We start from the raw sequence: 18,677 nt of genomic DNA on the forward strand, positions 1-18,677 counted from the left end.
GATGACACAATAAATACTCAATTATACTCTTTTATAATTAAAAATCAAGTATTAAAGTGCACTACTCTCAACGCATTTGGCGAGCCTAGGAAACTGTTTTTGACATTGTCCAACGTTGAATAATGTTATGGTATTTTTTTGCCATTGTGTAAAGCATTTCTTTCTGTTTTAAATACACAACACTAATTTAAAAGAGTGGGTTCATGCCAGATGCTTGAAAATATGCATGTTTTGTTGGAGCTTTTAATAGAGGTCAAAGTATTTGAATGTCTGAAAATTATTCACTATTTTCTCAACAACTTTAATTGGCTTTATCTTTGCTTTGGTAATTTAAGAAACACTTTAATAATCAGATAAGTTCTACATAGGAATCGACAGACTGCAAAAATGTATTGGGGCTTTCCAAGGAGTTTTCCTAACAAAAAAATATGCTTTTTAAACAGTTATTTTAAGAATAATGTGTGATAATGTACCTATTAATATATTTTAATATATGTTTATATTTTACTATTCTGGAAGTCCTTTTATATTTTAATTGATATGAATTATATAATTTATATGTTTAAAAACGGCAAAAAATCATTGCAAAAATAACAACAGCAAAGAAATATTAAATATATGAATTAAATATATATATTTATAATAATATACTGTTTCATTATAATCACATGTTATACATTACATTTTTTTATTTATCAAAATTTATTGAAAATTATAGAAAAAATCGATAAGTGAAAATAAAAATTCTCATTACTCGAGAAATGAAAAACATTGAAAAATCAGAATACTTTATATTAAACTCGCTAAAATTATATTTTTCGTAATCGAGTGAAATAGGTTCTATATTACTACTCTATTATCTCTACTTATGTATATCACTAATAAAAAATAGTGAATTGAAATATCTGGCAAAAATCATAATTAAATATCATTTCTAGCCATAAGTTTATATTGTAATTACATCTAGGTAATATTTAAGAAAACTATAAAATGAATCAACAATATAAAAAAAACATTGTTTTGAATCTGTTTTATAGTTAAAAAATGTAAGTAGATACTTCGATAGATATATACCAATAGAATATATTTTTTAGTCTGCTGTATATGTGTTTGCATTTTTTTAAATCTACTATATGTTCAAGAAAAGGTCAAAGCTTGTGCTATAACATAACAAACTGTGTTCCAAAACACCGCCCAAGTTTCAATGACGTAATAATGAATTGTTCGATGTAAACATTTTTATTTTGGCGAAACAACGTGTGTGCGAATGAGCTTTTAGCCATTTGCCAGCTTGCGACAATGACACTAATTTTGACCGAAAATTCAGTGTCGAATTGTGCTTGCGCCGTATCTTGTTCGTCAAAACATCACGTGAAATGAAAACAGAGATATATAAAGATAAACAAATAATAATTTAAAATCAATTTTAAAAGTATTATTAGCATATTAAAGGTCAATAGCCTACAAAAATATTTCACGTGTCAGCTTTAAATTTGTTACAAATATATTTAGTATAAGAATGAGAGTTATTTTTGTCAATACAAACATCCACTAAAACTAGATAATCAGGTAAGAAAATATTGACTTAAAATAGTTACAATACTAAAAATAGCAGACTTTTTAATATTCGATCTAATAATTTAATTTTGCGTCATGCTAATCACGTTTACTTATTTAATTAAAAAAATATATTTTAAAACCGCTAAAATAAACCACATAATTTTTCTTATTATTTGTATTTATAACCGCTGAATAATGGCGATCATAAATTTAATCCTACTTTTTCTTGATCATTTTCATGATAATAAAGTAAACTTTGACACATAATTTCGTTTTTAAAAAAATCCGTTCTGAAGATTTTAAAGTGGCTGCAAAATCAGAAGGCTTCTTTTATAAAACATTTAATTCAATAGTATAAGTAATTTTACAAACATACCAATTATGTTACTAGTTTATAACCATTTTTATGTTTACAATTTGTTACATGTTACAATTTAATATAAAATGAAACAGTTGCTGGGTTGCTTAATATTTAAGGATAAGAACAGAAGCGAAGTTTTCCGCTTAATTTAACGCTTGTTTTCCATTTTACTTTACTGCCTGTTCATTTTGTAAAGGCGGTGGCAGAGCTCGTATTCGTTTTGTAAATACGATTGCTTCTGTTTGGATTTGGTTCATTTCAATTTTTCACCTTTCGAAATATTTATTTAAGATTTCAAGAGAATTTTGTAATTTATTCGCGATTGGTTTACTAAGACCGTAAGCACTTGTTAAAATAGCTATATCATCAGCGTACATAGATAAACGCGTAATTTTTAATGTTGTATACATTGTACATTATACAAGATAAAAAGAAACGGTCCGAGCAAACTTCTCTCAGAAACTACAGCTGTAATTTTACGCGTTAACGAGTGTTCATTATTTAGTGAGCTTCTAGTTATAAGTGTAAGCGTATTATACCTTTGAGTAGTGAGTTCATTTATACACATTTGTTAATTGGTTAGTATACATTTGGGAGTGAGTTATTTTACGTATTTTTCCATAATTATTTATGTATTTAGGTATTTATTTATTTTAATTTTATATTTCATTTATATTAAAATAGAGATACAAATCAGTGATTCTCTTTTGTATTGGTATGTTATATTAATTTATTTTACCACCTTTCGAATATTAAATTTCGTTAATATATTTTACATATTTATTACATATTCTAAGGCTTTAAATTTTTTTATATAATTAATATAAAATATTTTTTGTTATATTGATTTATTTTATTGGTATTATTTTTTACAAAAACTATTTATATTAATTTAAATTACAAAAAAGAATGCATAATTATAATGTTTTTTATCTGTTATTTCTTTCATTTTATATGTAAATATATGTACCTTAAAACAGTTAAAGATCGACCACCGTACATATACGGCGATACTCCTCAAAGGGTTAAGCGTAGCAGATAGTCGGGGGTTTTGTATTTGTATAGTTTATGAATCAAATGTCATGCAATACTGCGCCGAAACATTTTTGATATCCAAAATTAAAAGACCCGTACTTATTTTTATATTAAAATTAGCCTCGTTAAGTTGATGTGTTGAGAAGCTTTTAAATACTGATAATTACGTACCACAAGTTTTATTTTTTGAATTAAAGTTATATTAACTGATTAGGCTTTAATTAGTGATACACGTGTATATAAAAATAAAACATAAATATTATATTTCAAAATATCGTCTTTGACCTTTTGAGGAGCATCGCCGTACATGTACGGCGGTCGATATCTCACTGTTTTGAGATACCTTAGATAGCTATATATTTACATATAATATAATTGTTATATATATTTATATATGTAACTGAAGAAATAAAAAACATTATAATTAAATAATATTTTTTTAATTTAAATTTTTGTAAATGATTTCTATACAAAAGTACGAAATAAATTAACATAATAAAAAATATTTTATAATAATTTTATAAATAAATATTTAAAAAATCTATAATAAATATGTAAAATAAATTTAAAAAATTTAATAGACAAGTGTTAAAATAAATTATTAAAACATACCAATACAGAAAAGTAGTAAAATAAATCAAAGCAATAAAAGTAATAGAATCACTGATTTTTTTATTATAATTTACTATAAATGCAATAATAAATAAATAACAACAGTAATAATTATGTGAATATACGTAAAATTAACTCACTCTCAGGTGTATACTAAGAAATTAACAAATTAACTCACTACTCAAAGGGTTCAAGTATAAAGTGATTTACAATATGTATAATATTATATTTATTTAAATTAAATTAAGAATAAGTCGCCCAAATGTGTCATAATAGGGCAGAATAACACATAGCATATAAGACGAAATAAAGGAAAGAATAATAGAATATTAAAATTATACTAACCGGACCAACTCCTCGTAGCTGACATTAAATTGATCAATGTGCAATGCCAGTGTTTTATGGATCTAGATTGCGACAGCCATAACCGAGTCGTCTAGTGCGGAATTTCCGACTCTAATAGGCATCATTAGAAGACGCAATCGTGACTCGCAAAATCGTCCCGGAAACCAAAACTTCAATTATTTGAGAATATTTGGATTTCTAACTGCACTTTTCAGTATATTGAAGAAATGGTTAGCGATAAACAATTTTCTATGAGAACTCAGCGAATCGTTTATGTGTATAAAAAACTTCAACCGGCTCTCAAAAGTGATTCTGGGATCCTTAGTGAAAATTTCTTTAGATAAAACATTGCTAGTGAATGAGATCTGTACACTTGACGGAAGCCCATCTCCATATATAATGAGAAAGAGTCTGCAGCAAATCACATGCATCTAAACAATTTTAAATCATCGGCATTTAAAATAAAATTCTAATTTGTAACTGAATAACGAGAAGAGCAGAGGGTCCAGGTAAGATCCTTGAGAATCTCCCAGTAGGGAAATGTATGTATGCTATGTTTATAGTTTGTGAGAATGTAATTTATTGAATGAACCATAGTGTTTTTATTTCGTTTCATTGTCTACAAACTCATGTTTTTTGTAGTCAAGTCATTGTTGTGGCAAATTAGCGATATAATGAATGTAAAACCTGTATGAAATAGTATCATAAATATATCACCCATTACAATTTGTTAAACATAAACAGATTGCCTTCATATATATGACATTGCACACATCATCCTGATTTTATTTTTGCTCCCGATTCTCGAATCACCTGATTTTCATTATACACAAAAATAAATATATTATATTTTTTTCGTGCAGACCTTGATGAAGAATTTTAATATGCAAAATTCACGAGAGGTGACGATTTCGCGCGTGAAGCACATCGAGTGATATACGATGGCGCGATTGGGGATTTATCACGGTCATGCGCTTCGCGTTTATGTATTTTGGGTATTACTATTTTATACTTGAGTTGACTTTTTGGGTCCTATTGTGTTTATCGACAGGCCATTGGTACGATTTACTTCTCCGGTCTTTGGACACCGCGATCGGGACGATGTCGCGCGACTCTCGGGTATTTCTGGTGAATGAGGAATGTGCCGCAATTAGACCGAGCTGCCATGCCATGGCATAGCAGCTCTGCTCGACCATTCAATGACCACACCGATCTGGGGGATTCTTCTCTATCATCTTAGTAATCGATGACCTTCGATATGAGTGACCTTTGAGTGATTAGATTGGATTGATCGTTGCGTATCGGATTGATCAGAGAATTGCATGCTTTGGAAGACGGCCAGATTGGAGATGGGCAATATATTTTAATAATGCTTCTTTGGATGTTAGCGACCATCCACAAACTTCTTTGATTAATTTTCTTAAAAGCGTCAACCTGGATTCTATATTTTAGAGAGATTTTTTTTTCTGATTCACCGCAGATTTTTATTTTAACTTTCGTAAGCATATTATGATGTGTTTTGACTCTTACAGGAGTTGAGTTTTTATGCTGAGGTAATGAGTGATTATTATTGAATTTGAAACATTTGTGATTATTGTGCAATAACGCTGAGGTCATGCACAATTTTTATATTTATTGTTGACACCACTTTTTTGTCGTATATTAGATCCATCTTTTGTTGTTTAAAGCACAAGTTTCCTCATATTATGGACGACAAACCTATTGTCATCTTCAATATTGATTTAACTATATTTTCTTAAGTCTTTTATTTTTTATTTTACTCCCCCCCCTCATATTAATTTTAAAATTTAGATTTCTGATGCAAATGAGCTTAACAATTTAAAAAATTAAAATAATTAGCACGCAAATATGCATTTTAAATTTAAGGCAATTAAAATTGTTAAAAACAGAAATAAATGTATATTGATCTTTAGATATGTATTTAATAAGGCTTTAGAAGTTGCTTAAAAATATATAGAAATATGTATATTTCTGCAAACGATAATAAAATAGGGATGTCATTTGAGAAAATATCAGAATAACATTTAAAAAAGCTAATAAAATCAAGATTACTAAATCATGATTATTTGGTATTTGATAACTGTTTTAAATATAAAAGCAGTTTTTTTACTGTAATTTTATATTACAAATTAGTAATTAAATAAATCAGAATAATATATTTTTATTTTGCTGTCGAATTAAGCATTTAATAAATATCTTATTAAGTTAAGCAATTGGCAAGCATTTTGCCCAACCATTATATTAAATTTTCATTTACAATTGTTTTAACAATTCAACACTAAAATTAGCGATTTTAAAAATAATACTCAAGTTTTCAGTTATGGATTCGGATTTAAATTAATTTAAAAAGTAGTAGTTTGTAAACAAAATTTTCATGCTCAGTAAGTTAAGCTCTAAATTGTTTAACATTTTTTTATTATTTGGTTTTTGTTTGATATATGCTGGAAACGATGACGCGCCAATAGGGATTCTAACAGCTGAAAGACTACCGCCGGGGCTTTGCCCTTTGCTGATTGAGTTTATATAAGCCTCATAGAGCGCTACTGCAGCACCTGCCTTTTAAAGAGGGCCTATGCTATCAGACTTCCGGCGCTCCAAAGCACACGCAGAGCCTGACGCCGGGGCTCTGTCCTTAAAACAAGAGAGCCTGCTTCCACTAGAGTTGATATGCAATACAGCGCCAAAACCACGAGTCAAAAATTAAAAATATTAACAATGTATATTGCAGGCTTTTGGTAGAATTAAAGAGTAAGCTAATCAAAATCAAGATTAACGTACAACATAGTGGCAGTTATTTTGACTCAACTCCGCAATTAATATAAACTAAAATAAATACAACATGGTCAAACATAAGTTACAATATTTGTAATAAACTTATACATTAACATATTTGCAGCTTCATGTTTTATTTAATAAAATAATAATATAAAATCTGAGACAACAGTAATATTATTGTTATTTTAGAGAACTTTAGATGAAAACGGGAATATTCGCCAGACTTTCGGCCCACTCTTTATTTCACCCAGAGCGAAAATATAATATAAAATATTGGATGACGTTCGTTTGTGCGCGGTTGTCATCAATTGTCTTGTGATAGAAATTTTATTACGGCCATTATCACGGGTCTGCTGAGACACAATTAGTTTCCGTATTCAATTTTAGAACCATCCTTGATCTCTCTCGGATCTAGAATACATATACATATTTCGAAACAATACTGTCTGCTCAAATGTCTCGTGACGATTATGATTGTAAAGTAGTCGCCAACGATTTTTGCTATTATTGGAAGCAATTATAATAAGCACTATTAAAATACATTCAATATTCTATTTGTGATTTATTGAATAGTATTTTTGCTTAATATATAGTAATTATTTAATTTATTAATAAACATATATTTTAACTATTGTATATAGTCATTTTAACAAAACTAATAATGAAAAGGTCTATAATTTTTATAAAAGAAAAATAACATTAAAAGATACACAAATTTTATATTTTTGCCTGATCAGGCAAAAATAAAATATATAAATAAAAGCAATAAATAATTTTAGTCATCTTTATATAAAAATGTATCCATTTACTTGATAATTTAATTTATAACTTATTATTCGTTTAATGGTAACGCCATACTATATTACGCAGCAAGAAATTTATAGTGTATATTTTAGAACAACTTATTGATTACAATTACATTACGATGTATACAAAGCGAATGGCTTAAAATCTATACTAATCATTAATTACTTTAAAAAAATATAGAAATATATTTGGAAATTATAAGTGACATCATCAAAATCACAATATTTTTAGATATAGAAAATAATATTGAAGAAAATCCAGTAATTTTTGATAATAATCTTTTATAAACTTTATTGATTGACCTTTTTCTACTACTCTGAAAAAATAATAGTAAAAAAACTTCACGTGCATTCCTCGTGTTGTCTCCTCGCCCACGATTCCGCATTGTTTCCAAGAGGGAATCCTGCCAAACGTTAATTTGCCCGAGCACTCTTAGCTAAACAAAACAACCGAACAACGCGAAAATTCCCAGAAAAATCAATACTTCGAAAGAATATGTTGCCATGTGAGAGAAAATTCAGGTAACGAACCAGTGTTAATAACTAAAATAAATTATATCGAACGGTCAAGAGTTTTGGCATCTCTCAACTATTTTGCGAGACGTCAGTCAAAAACTGTAATGTTTAGACCGATAGTAGAGCTTTACAATCAAAATATAGAATGTCTAATAGAGGATTAAATACAGAGATAGTCAATACTTGTCAATCAAGCCATTTAATTATATTAAATTTTACTTCCCTGATTTTATATATCCACAATTCCGTAGCATTTACATAGCTAATCGATTTACTTTTTGACAATCGGTATGCGTGTATTTTGCGAGTGGGTTGTCAAATTTCTTAGTGTCTTGAAAGTAAACAAGATGAAAGCTTTTGAGATTGTTTTCAATTGGATCCATTGAGTTGAGTGTTATATGCGCAGTTTTTGGACGACGTAAAATATAAGTATATAGTACGTTTTATTGAGGAGGAAAATTCAGCGTGAGTTGACGATCCCACTATAATTAAAACATACATACATCTTATTGGCACAACAAACTTGTTATTGTTTACTAATATTAAATAGAGATATACTTTAAATACAAAAATTTAAGTTTTGCTCTTGTAAATCATTTGGCGTAACATATGCCGTCAGAATATAATTAAATATCATTACATTTAACTTGTATTAGATAATAGTGAATTAATTGCTTTGAATAGTGATTTTATAACATTATCTTTATGTATCGCTTTATTGGATGTTGACATTTGGTGAATTTTATTTAATAAATATCATGTTCTTTATTTAACGAACCTATTTAACTATAAACAATTAAAGGCAATATTTTTATCATAATTTTAAATAATTTTTCGGGTTTTGACAATGAAATCAAACTTACTTTAAAATCAAAACACTAACTTAAGTTGTTAATAGTCAATTATTCATAAGTTTTTAATATTTTGTATAATATTTAAAAACAAAAAAAATCGGAACTAAAAACAATAGTAATGGTTAAGGTAGTAAGTCAAGTCCCTTTGGCCTAAAAACTCTAAAACGCCAATGTTTTCTAATTATTGATATTAAAAAATCTGCTCTGTAGTTTTTTAAGGTTATTGTATTTTATTTATTTGTATCGCTTTATTTTAAATTACTTCTAGTGTTACTCCACACCTAGCAAGCGAATGTTATTTTCGGCCTGATTAGCTGTATATAAATAATAAAAAAATCGTGTCAATGCATTTTTAATAATATATCAACTTATAATGTTATTTTACAAAATAAGTAATGTTAAAATTAATATTTTATTTTTATTAAATATGTAGAGCACTTTCGTATTTTATTATAACTAATTAAAGTCTGGTATATCGGGCACATTTTTGTTGATATGTCAATTACTTGTTATTTTAACAGTAATCCATTAAAGTTGTTTAGTACAAATATAAAAGTAATATAATGTATCTATGTAGAATTGAATAATTTATTTTTAACATTTTCTGACGTCATATACGTATATTCTAAAATTAATTAACGTGATCTTTATTATTATTATATACTAAAAAAACTGTTACTTTGCAATGAATAATTATATTAAAGCATTTTGGGTGCGTATCAAAGAGTTCTCAGGTTAACATAAAACGAACGATAAATAAATAATCTTAGAAGCTTAACACACCACGTCGTTAATCAACTTGAAATATTATTAAAAGTCAATTTTATACGTTTATAAAATTTTAAGAATTAAAAGCGTTTTATATAAATTAATATTGCAGAAAATTTTGCGTTAATTCATTATTCATTCCGCATTCTTCGGTTCACATGTATTTAACAAGAAACGCGTTCCCGGAATGATAATTCAAGTAAACAAATCGTAACTTGCCAATTTCTGACGGCGATATTACGGTAAATTTTACGGATTTGATGTGTATTTACGCGATCGTAAATAAAGCGTTATAAATACGGGTAGGTCCAGAAGTATCTGGCTTAAGTATGAGCATGTTTCATAAGCACTGTCTATAATATGGATCTAAATAGCAATTAAAAAAAATAATATAATAACACACTAAAAATCACTTACTGTCAAATCTTCTGCTTTATAATGCAGATTTATTTTTTGTAACATAAAAATCACTATAGAGTAGATCCGTTAAATGCGACCCTAAAAGTAAACAAAAATCTAATACGAAATGTAATTTTATTACATCGTTTTTCTTTAATCGATGTCAAAAGTAAAATATTTGGAAGATTGGACAAATAATTCAGTTTACCTACAAAATTAGGCAACAAATGTTTTTGAATATAAATCAGGTGTAAAGCAGGATGATGTTCTATCAACATTGATATTTAACCATTTTCTACAAGCCGTTATCCATAAATTAAAAGTAAAATCACAGATACATTACGAAGCATACGCTGATGATAATGCTTTTTGCCGAAAAAAATGGCAAATTGGAATTTCCCATTTTTTAAGATTTTATCTAACTATTTAAGAACTTTCAAATTGCCCTATTTTGCTAAAAATTAAATTTGTTCGAATATTTTCAAATGTTTTAAAAATTATGTACACTGCATAAAAAAGGTGGATCCGTGCCAGATGCAGGAAAATTTTAATAGAAATCGGAAGTATTTGAAAGCCAAGAAATAGTTTACAATTTTCTCAACTACTCTAATTGGTCTTATCTTTGCTACAATAATAATTACATGAAAAAAGACTAAAAATTAAAAAAATAAATCATGAACTGGAAGAGGTGACGCACCATAAAAAAATACCAGATTTTATAAATCAAAAAAAGTAAGATGAGCAGAGCATGTATAAAGAAGAACAACGATGATCTGGACATATTAGAGATAAAAAACCATGACATATTAAGGTTTATAGAGCCAATGAAAAATAAAAATATGTATCTGCTATATTACACAATATATTAAGTGAAAAGTGGCATTAACACATAAAAGATGATATTCTTAAAATGTAAAAACTGTATAAAAATGTTATGTCAGATATTTTTAGATCGGTATTCAGTAAATGACATCCATAACGTGTAAGTTGTTGTTAAAGTTTCAGGCATTTTTTTTTACAATTTACTACTATCTTGCTAGCCGAAGAAGCTTTATTTAATGAGACTAATAATAATAATGAATGGGCGTGTCAACCGCCCACCAATGAGAGAGTATCATTAATAAAATGCACCGTCGTTAACTACCAAGATGGGCGAATCAGAATTTCTAAAAATAATGTTTCAAGAAGTACTAAATAAATTAAAATAATACAATATTTTTAAACCTTACCTAAGCCTTGTTTATCAAAACTGTTGAACTATTTCGTTGAAAAATGCTTATATTATTTTATAGCTATATTTAGAGAAATTGCTTCTATAAAAGCAGCGAGAAATTTCTATTACTTTAAAGCAATCTAACACACAATCAGTTATGATATGTATTTTTAAACTAATTGCTCATTTATAATGTATCATCATTTAATTACACCTCCGCTTTTAGCTACACAAGATAATGAGTGAGTGGACAATAATAGAGCAAATTCCAATTTGTCGTTCATGACAAAAAGAACAGTTCGAGAGCGACAATTCCAGCTACGGTGACTCACAAGATAAGCATTCGTTATATTGCTATTTATTTTAAGATCTGCACTTTGATACGTGAAAATAGAGAATGAGTTAATGGAAAGTCGGGTCGGGTTATCGTTACTCGTGTTTCATACATATGTATATAAGCATCGAATTATATACTTTTATATATTACTATAAAAATCTCACCTTTATCCTTATCTCCATCTTTTGTGAGGAAACCGGTGGTAAGCGCTTTTCTTTTCAGCAAATAAGCTCGCCTCTTCGGCTTGTGTGAAGATGAAGTAGCGGACTCTGTGTGAAAAAGCTAAAGTTAAGATATTTATATTATTAAAATATGGTTTTAATGCCAGTTTCACGGGTAGGCAATGGACTTAACCTTTGTGAAAATATGGCATAAGGGTTCTTTGGATGTGGCATAAGGTAGGTAGATACCTTCTGGAATGGTAAGTGGCGCTCCGAGGTTCAGCTGTCTAAGACGAGTCAGAGCTGCTTGTCTCAAACCGCGTCTTTCAGCTTCACTCAGGACCAATATGGAACTGTTGTTGAGAACTACTTGATGACCGCCGACTCCGTCTGTCCACGTGCAGCTCCCCTATATCAAAAAATCCCAAATAAATAAATAAATAATAATAGCTAATTGTTTTCAATTATAATAAATAATATGACACCTACTCTAATAGCTACATAAGTAAAATGGCAATCAATGAGTAAATTTAAGTAGACAATACACTATTATATAATTTTATTTTTAGTACCTACTAAAATCTCACTAACCAAAGAACTAAAAGCTCAATTGTATTTAAGTCTAAATTAAGTTAAATATAATCGTATAAGATGATTTTCTACGGAAATTAACTGTTTAATTAATGTGGCAATGGCCCAAATAAAGACTTAAGTAAGTAATGTAAACTGTACTGCTTATCATTAAATCAAATCTTATAAAGAGAGGTGTCACATTAACACTTTCGCAACTCATAAATGAATAAATAAATATAAAAGCGGTATCTTTGACCCTTTTTTCCCCACATCGTGAATGTAACACCTAACGAGAAAACGTCTGAAAGCATCGATTTTAACGTGAGTCTTATCCAGTGATACATTTACGATAATCGATTCGCCCCACGTAGGTAATGCCGAGATGAAGAAGATTCACGAGACATCCCAAATGGACCAGAATAGCGGGCGAAATCGTCAACATTGACGTCAGAGCGGTATACTCTTATACTTTATATTGATATATCACGTGTGTGTACATACATAATCGTGCATGTGTATACATTGCATATATAATACATGCGCATCAAATCGATGAATCACATTTTGTCTAGAGCACGAGACAAATCTGTCATCAATGTCATTGCGTCGATTCAACAGTTGGACTTTCGATTTGTTCCTAAAATCGAATGCCAAGTCGATTTTGAATGGTTCAATGGCTCGATTTAGATATGTTTTGGTCTAAACGTTGTAAATTATAGACTCGAATATGTACAATATATGTATGAAATAATGTAAATAGATTGAAGACATCAGTTATTATATTTTTATGTGTGCTATTTTAGAATGGCCTGACTGAATCTCATTGGTTAGTCTCGGATTATTAATCTCATTTTTTGTTGACAAATTGTAAAAAATCGGTCTTTGGTATAATTGTAAAAAAAAAATAAGTTAATTTTAATTTAATTAACACTACAATAATTCATAACTAATAATATTGTGAGGAAATATTAAAACACATGGATAAAAAGTCAGTACTAAACTGACTGCAAAATGTCAGTTTTATGTAAGTATAACACAAAAAATGGACATAAGAAATATATCTATTGAATTTGATCATTGACTATTATAACTTAGTGTTGTACAACTGTTTCAGGAAAATATTTTTTTAAATCTTAGAAGAGCTTACAATTAATAATTAACAGTTATTTCTTGTTTTTTAATGTGTATATTAAACAGTTTAGTTCTTAAAATCAATTAATAAAAATACAATTAAAATTTCATTATCCTTTAATATAATACTACATGAGTCCATTGACTTTCGTGAATTAAATCAATTAGTATAGTCTCTAAATTTATTACAGTATATTTTTAATTATTCCAATGATAAATTATTTAGTAGATGTTAAACTATTCATTGTCACATCGATACAGCTATTTTGATACTTGATCTAAAAAACTGATAAAATTTGCTTAATTTCATTTAAGCATTATTACAAATCTTACAAAAAATATAAAAATAATAAGTGATTATTACTTTTTCTTCACAATATTAATTAACTGTTCATTCTTGATTGAGCACCCCATTACAACAACACACGACCTATATAATACATATTTTAGGAAAATCCCCACCGACCGAAAAGTCTCAATCTTCACGGCAATGAAGCAGGTCGACGCCCCTGTTTCGAGACCGTTTGTGGGGCTATAAAAATAAGATGATGGTCTCTTAAAATTTTCAATATAAATCATATATACTTCGCAACAAGCTCGTCTCGCTTTGATTTCGTGATATATGGCGGAGACAATAGAAAAATCAGCCCGTCCGTGAACGGAGGCCATTAGAGATGATTTCGCGCAAAGAGAAAACAAGTATTACGATCGAGTGGGCCAAGGTTAACATTGTATTGTAACAAATTATTTATTGAGCTTTCGTAAAAATATCAAATAATAACAAACATAAAAATATAATATTTTCTTCTATACAATTTACTTAGATATTAATGTTTGTAGATATTAAAAGTATCTATGCATTTAACACGCACTATGAATCATTGTTTTTATTACTATTTTAAAGCAGTGCTAAATCATATTGAGTCGAAGCAAGCGCTGTGAGTACGTAATATCATAAACATAGAGTAATGTTAAGTTATGCTGCTTTTACGTACATAGACTATAGGTAAGTTAAATTATAATCGGATATGATGGAATATCTTAGTAATATGAAAAAAATATTTCACTGCTTTATACAAAACTATGCATATGTACATACATATATATGTATGTAAGTACAAATATTGCAGCTTAAAGCAGTTTTCATAAATTTTGTTATTGGTTTAGTATATAAGTCATTTATAGCTTCAAACAACATTAAAATATATTGTTCTAATATATGTACATATTTTATTAACACGAGATTTGAAGACGATTGCTAGACATTTAAAAAGTTTATACAATATAAAAATGAAATTGTAGCATATCTTCACATTACATTAGTACAATAAATGTCAGAAATTTGTGGAATGCATTAAGATATTTACAAAATAAATTTGACTTAGTTTTATTCATATTTTGTTCATCAATGTCTATAAAAATAATATTACATGTAAAATATCACATTGTTTATAAACATGAATTAATTATGTTTCATAGAAATATATTCTGATATCTCGATTATTTTAATTTTTTGAGAAACGAGAATTCTCGACTTAGCTTTTCATATTTCTAGAGAATTCTCGGGAATTTTGATGAATGAAAAAATGTATGTAATACAGTAAGGTTTTGCTGATACCTTATTAAATTTTATTCTTAAAATAACACTTTAAAAAACACATGCCATTTTAAGTAGAATCAAATATCCTTATTTTTTTAGTGAAAAAAAGTTTGACCTTGGAAAATTTCCTCTCGTTTTGTGTTGATTTGGTTTAATCGACAACAAGGCTTAAATAGGCTCTGTTAATTATTTGTTCTCTTAGTCATCGAGTCAAATTTTTTTGAATTCTTTTTCCATTAATCCAGAAGTTGTTGGTTTTCTTACGCTACTCTATGTAAGGCTGAAAGAATTTTTGGGCCAATGATAAATTTTTAATTATTTCAATGGATTCTAATGATTTAATGGAGTTGCGAGGGTCCTTAAATTTCCTTGAGCCATTAAATAATCTCCATTTTATATATTTCTGCTTTTGAAGAAAAACTAAAGAAGTCATCATTTTTTTGACTGGTGAAAGATTCTAGATTTTGCAAATATTTAATTAATGACATCAATGTTTAGTTTCTTCAAATATATAATTTATCTTTAATTGCCTCATGAAATTTCGAGTTTAGTTCAGAATTGATATTTTTCAATAGTTTTAACAATTATTTTAAGGCTGTCAAAAATAATTGTGAGACAATGGACAATAACAGTTGTTGCCACTTTACAAAAACAATATAAAAAAAGCTTTTTGGATTATCGAAAAAGAAAAATATTCAAAAGATTCTTAGATCACAAATGCACAGATAAAATCGCCGGCCGGTCAAAGCAATAAAAATCGCAAAAAATTTTGGTCATTCAAAACTATCGATCTTCCGAGAAAGTATGCCTATTTTCCAACATTTAGTACGAACATAACTTATCTGAGTGTATTATTTGTTTACTTAGGGCCCATACGCACTGTCGGCTAGCCGCCGGCGACTAGGGGCCGCCAGCTCAAAAACGCAGGTAGCTAGGCTATGCGGCTAAGCCGAGCGACTCGAGGTCGGGTAGTACATTCGCGAAGAAATTGCAATATTAATTTTAAAGAGAAAAAAATATTATTTTAATTTCAATATAATATTCAATTTCCCCGTATGAAATATAAATGTATATATCTCACACAATTTTTTAGATGCTAAATTCATTAAATAAATCGAGAAGCAAGAAATAATATAATATAATTATGCATATTATTTCACAATATTTTTTTTTCGTTATCAATATTCATATAAAATTATTGTAAACAATTCGGGATTCAATTTCTACGATGAGCTTTTCTGTGTCGAAGCCATTTTGTGTGAATGATGTATAAGTCGCCTCGAAAGTCGCTCCTCGTGCGAATGCACTCATCTAAACCCATGCTTTTATAGGTTGCCGCGACAGGCAAGTCGCCTGTGCATCACCTCTGCGCAGGATCGCGCCTGACACTCCGGCGACTCGGCGCCTGCGTGCGTATGCACCCATTTAAAACCATACAAAGTACAGTCGCCGGGCGGCTAGTCGCCGGCGGCTAGCCGACAGTGCGTATGAGCCCTTAAGCAAAAATAAGGCGAGTTCAAGTGTTAAAAAATTGTAACCAATTTTTTGTCATTCCCGTCACCTATTAAAACCTTCCAAGAAGTATGCATATAAGGCATGAATCCGCCTTTACTTATGCAGCGTTATAAAATGAGCAGTAGTTGTAAACATTTTAAAAATATTCGTAAAATTTAATTTTATTTAATAAAAAATGCTTTATAAAATAATAATTTAAATCTCGATTTGACATTTATCCATGCAATAATTGTGGATCTTTTAAATCCATATTTAACTTTAGAAACAATTAACCAAAGTCATTGTAGATCTGTTCTAAAGTCATAGTATTATTTCTTGTCATTGCCTATATAATAGGATCAAGTATTTGATAAAATTTAAGAATATTAAGTCAAGCCTAACAACTCGAAGATTTTTGAATAGGGATAATATGACTTTAAAATATCATGGCAACTATTTTAAAAATAGTACAAATATCACTAGCTGTCATTGATTTTGTTGTATACTTCACAAATATACTTCTACTACGTTTGGTAAATATCTAACAATTTTATTGAAATATTTGCTCTTTTGTGAATACTTTTGCATTTAGTGAAAATAATGGTACACATAATTGATGATTCTCATAGCTGACACTGAACAGATCAACAATTCCAGCATATTAAAATGTGAGTGAGTAAGTGCTGAACTCAATGCTGGAAATTCTTAAGAATAGAAATATGGCCCACAGCTTTCTTAAGTAATATAATATATGTACATATTTCTAAAAGAACACAGTGAATTAAAACCTCAAGCAATAAAAAAGGCACTGAGATAGAGGAAATAATATTAACCGAACCTTTCTGAATATTTTGAATCATTAGACAATTTTTTGCTTAGCAAGGGTTTCAAATTAAAGAGCATGTTTTTATATCACTATGGACTAAAGTGATTTTATGGACGCAAATCATTGAGTACTTTATAACTAAGTCACATTATTGAAATGCATAAAGAATTTTCACTTTCTCCTTATACGTAGTTAAGTTCATTTTCATCTAGACAATAAGAAAACTTCACTGTCATTAAAGATCTAGAAAACGACATGAAATCGCACTTGCGAATGCTGAAGGTAAATTATCGTCAGCATCCCATTTTCACCAGGAATCTAGATTAGGCTGCAAAGGCAATGAGTTGGAGCTACAATTATACGTTAATTTGTAATGGCCGTGTCTATATCGTTTATGAATATTAGGAACAAAAATGGCCCTAGTTTGAAACCCTGCGGAACTCTAGAAGAGATGAAATACTCATTTCACAGGTAGCGACCATAATTCGCGAAATGACAGCAATCTTTTAAATAACCTAGTTAGGTTACAGATTTTTCGAAGCTCGAGAATTTTAGCAGCAAAATATCAATGCATACATTATCAAGGTTTTTTCAAAATCCATTACAAACTCGTATAAATAAATTCAGCCACATCTTCAAGAAGGATAAAATGTTGGCGACCGTGAAAATTGTAGGAGGAAAACCATGTAAAAAAATTTATCGTATAAATCTTTAAGGGGTAATCAATTGTTTGTTATATAAAAGTGGCCAATATTTTGAAATACGGTCGAATTACGGTGACTTCAATGTGGTATTAACTTTAAAACTATTTTTTAATTGTTACCGTAACCGACCTACAAGTATTAACAGGTTGATACAAAATTCACTTTTCATTTTAAAAGCGAAATATATTTTTTATTTATTTTTTTCAGATATAAATAATCAATAAATGTTTGAGCAATTTATTTTAATTAAAAAAAACAACCATTTAATTTATTATTTTTAAGCTTACACAAAGAACATATTGTTGACATTTTAATGCTATAAATAATGTTTTATAAGAGCCAAGGGATGTTTCGACTTGAAATGGTCTGAACAAATGAGGCAACTGTTGAACATGTACGTGAAAGTATTACAGAGGAACTGCTAACACCAACTCGAAGACGTTCTACACAGTTGGGCGTTTTCCGTGGATCATTGCAGCAAATTTTAAAGGAAGTTCATTTTTTTCCGTTTAAAATAAAATAGACTTTTTAGAACGGCTAGTTTTCTAAAAACTGAAAATGGGTTCGTCCTCAGACTAATAATGTC

General features: G+C 28.8%; 1 protein-coding gene across 6 annotated transcripts in view; it reads right to left on the reverse strand.

Moving 5' to 3' along the window:
* Positions 1–18,677, reverse strand: part of RhoGAP102A (Rho GTPase activating protein at 102A) — an 84,486-nt gene that overhangs the window by 11,278 nt on the left and 54,531 nt on the right. For 5 of the 6 annotated variants that reach the window (XM_088182526.1, XM_088182525.1, XM_088182524.1 and 2 more), the window contains 2 exons: positions 12,013–12,172; positions 11,767–11,871 (listed from right to left, as the gene is read on the reverse strand). In XM_088182526.1, the coding sequence (XP_088038652.1) occupies positions 11,767–11,871; positions 12,013–12,172 (265 nt within the window). Of the gene's footprint in view, positions 1–11,766; positions 11,885–12,012; positions 12,173–18,677 lie in introns of all 6 variants that reach the window. The other variant, XM_088182527.1, reaches the window with a different exon arrangement.

The sequence above is a fragment of the Plectrocnemia conspersa genome, unplaced genomic scaffold (assembly GCF_051122295.1).
Source record: "Plectrocnemia conspersa isolate PC_06_02 unplaced genomic scaffold, ASM5112229v1 ptg000003l, whole genome shotgun sequence".
In the NCBI taxonomy this organism is placed as follows: domain Eukaryota; kingdom Metazoa; phylum Arthropoda; class Insecta; order Trichoptera; family Polycentropodidae; genus Plectrocnemia; species Plectrocnemia conspersa.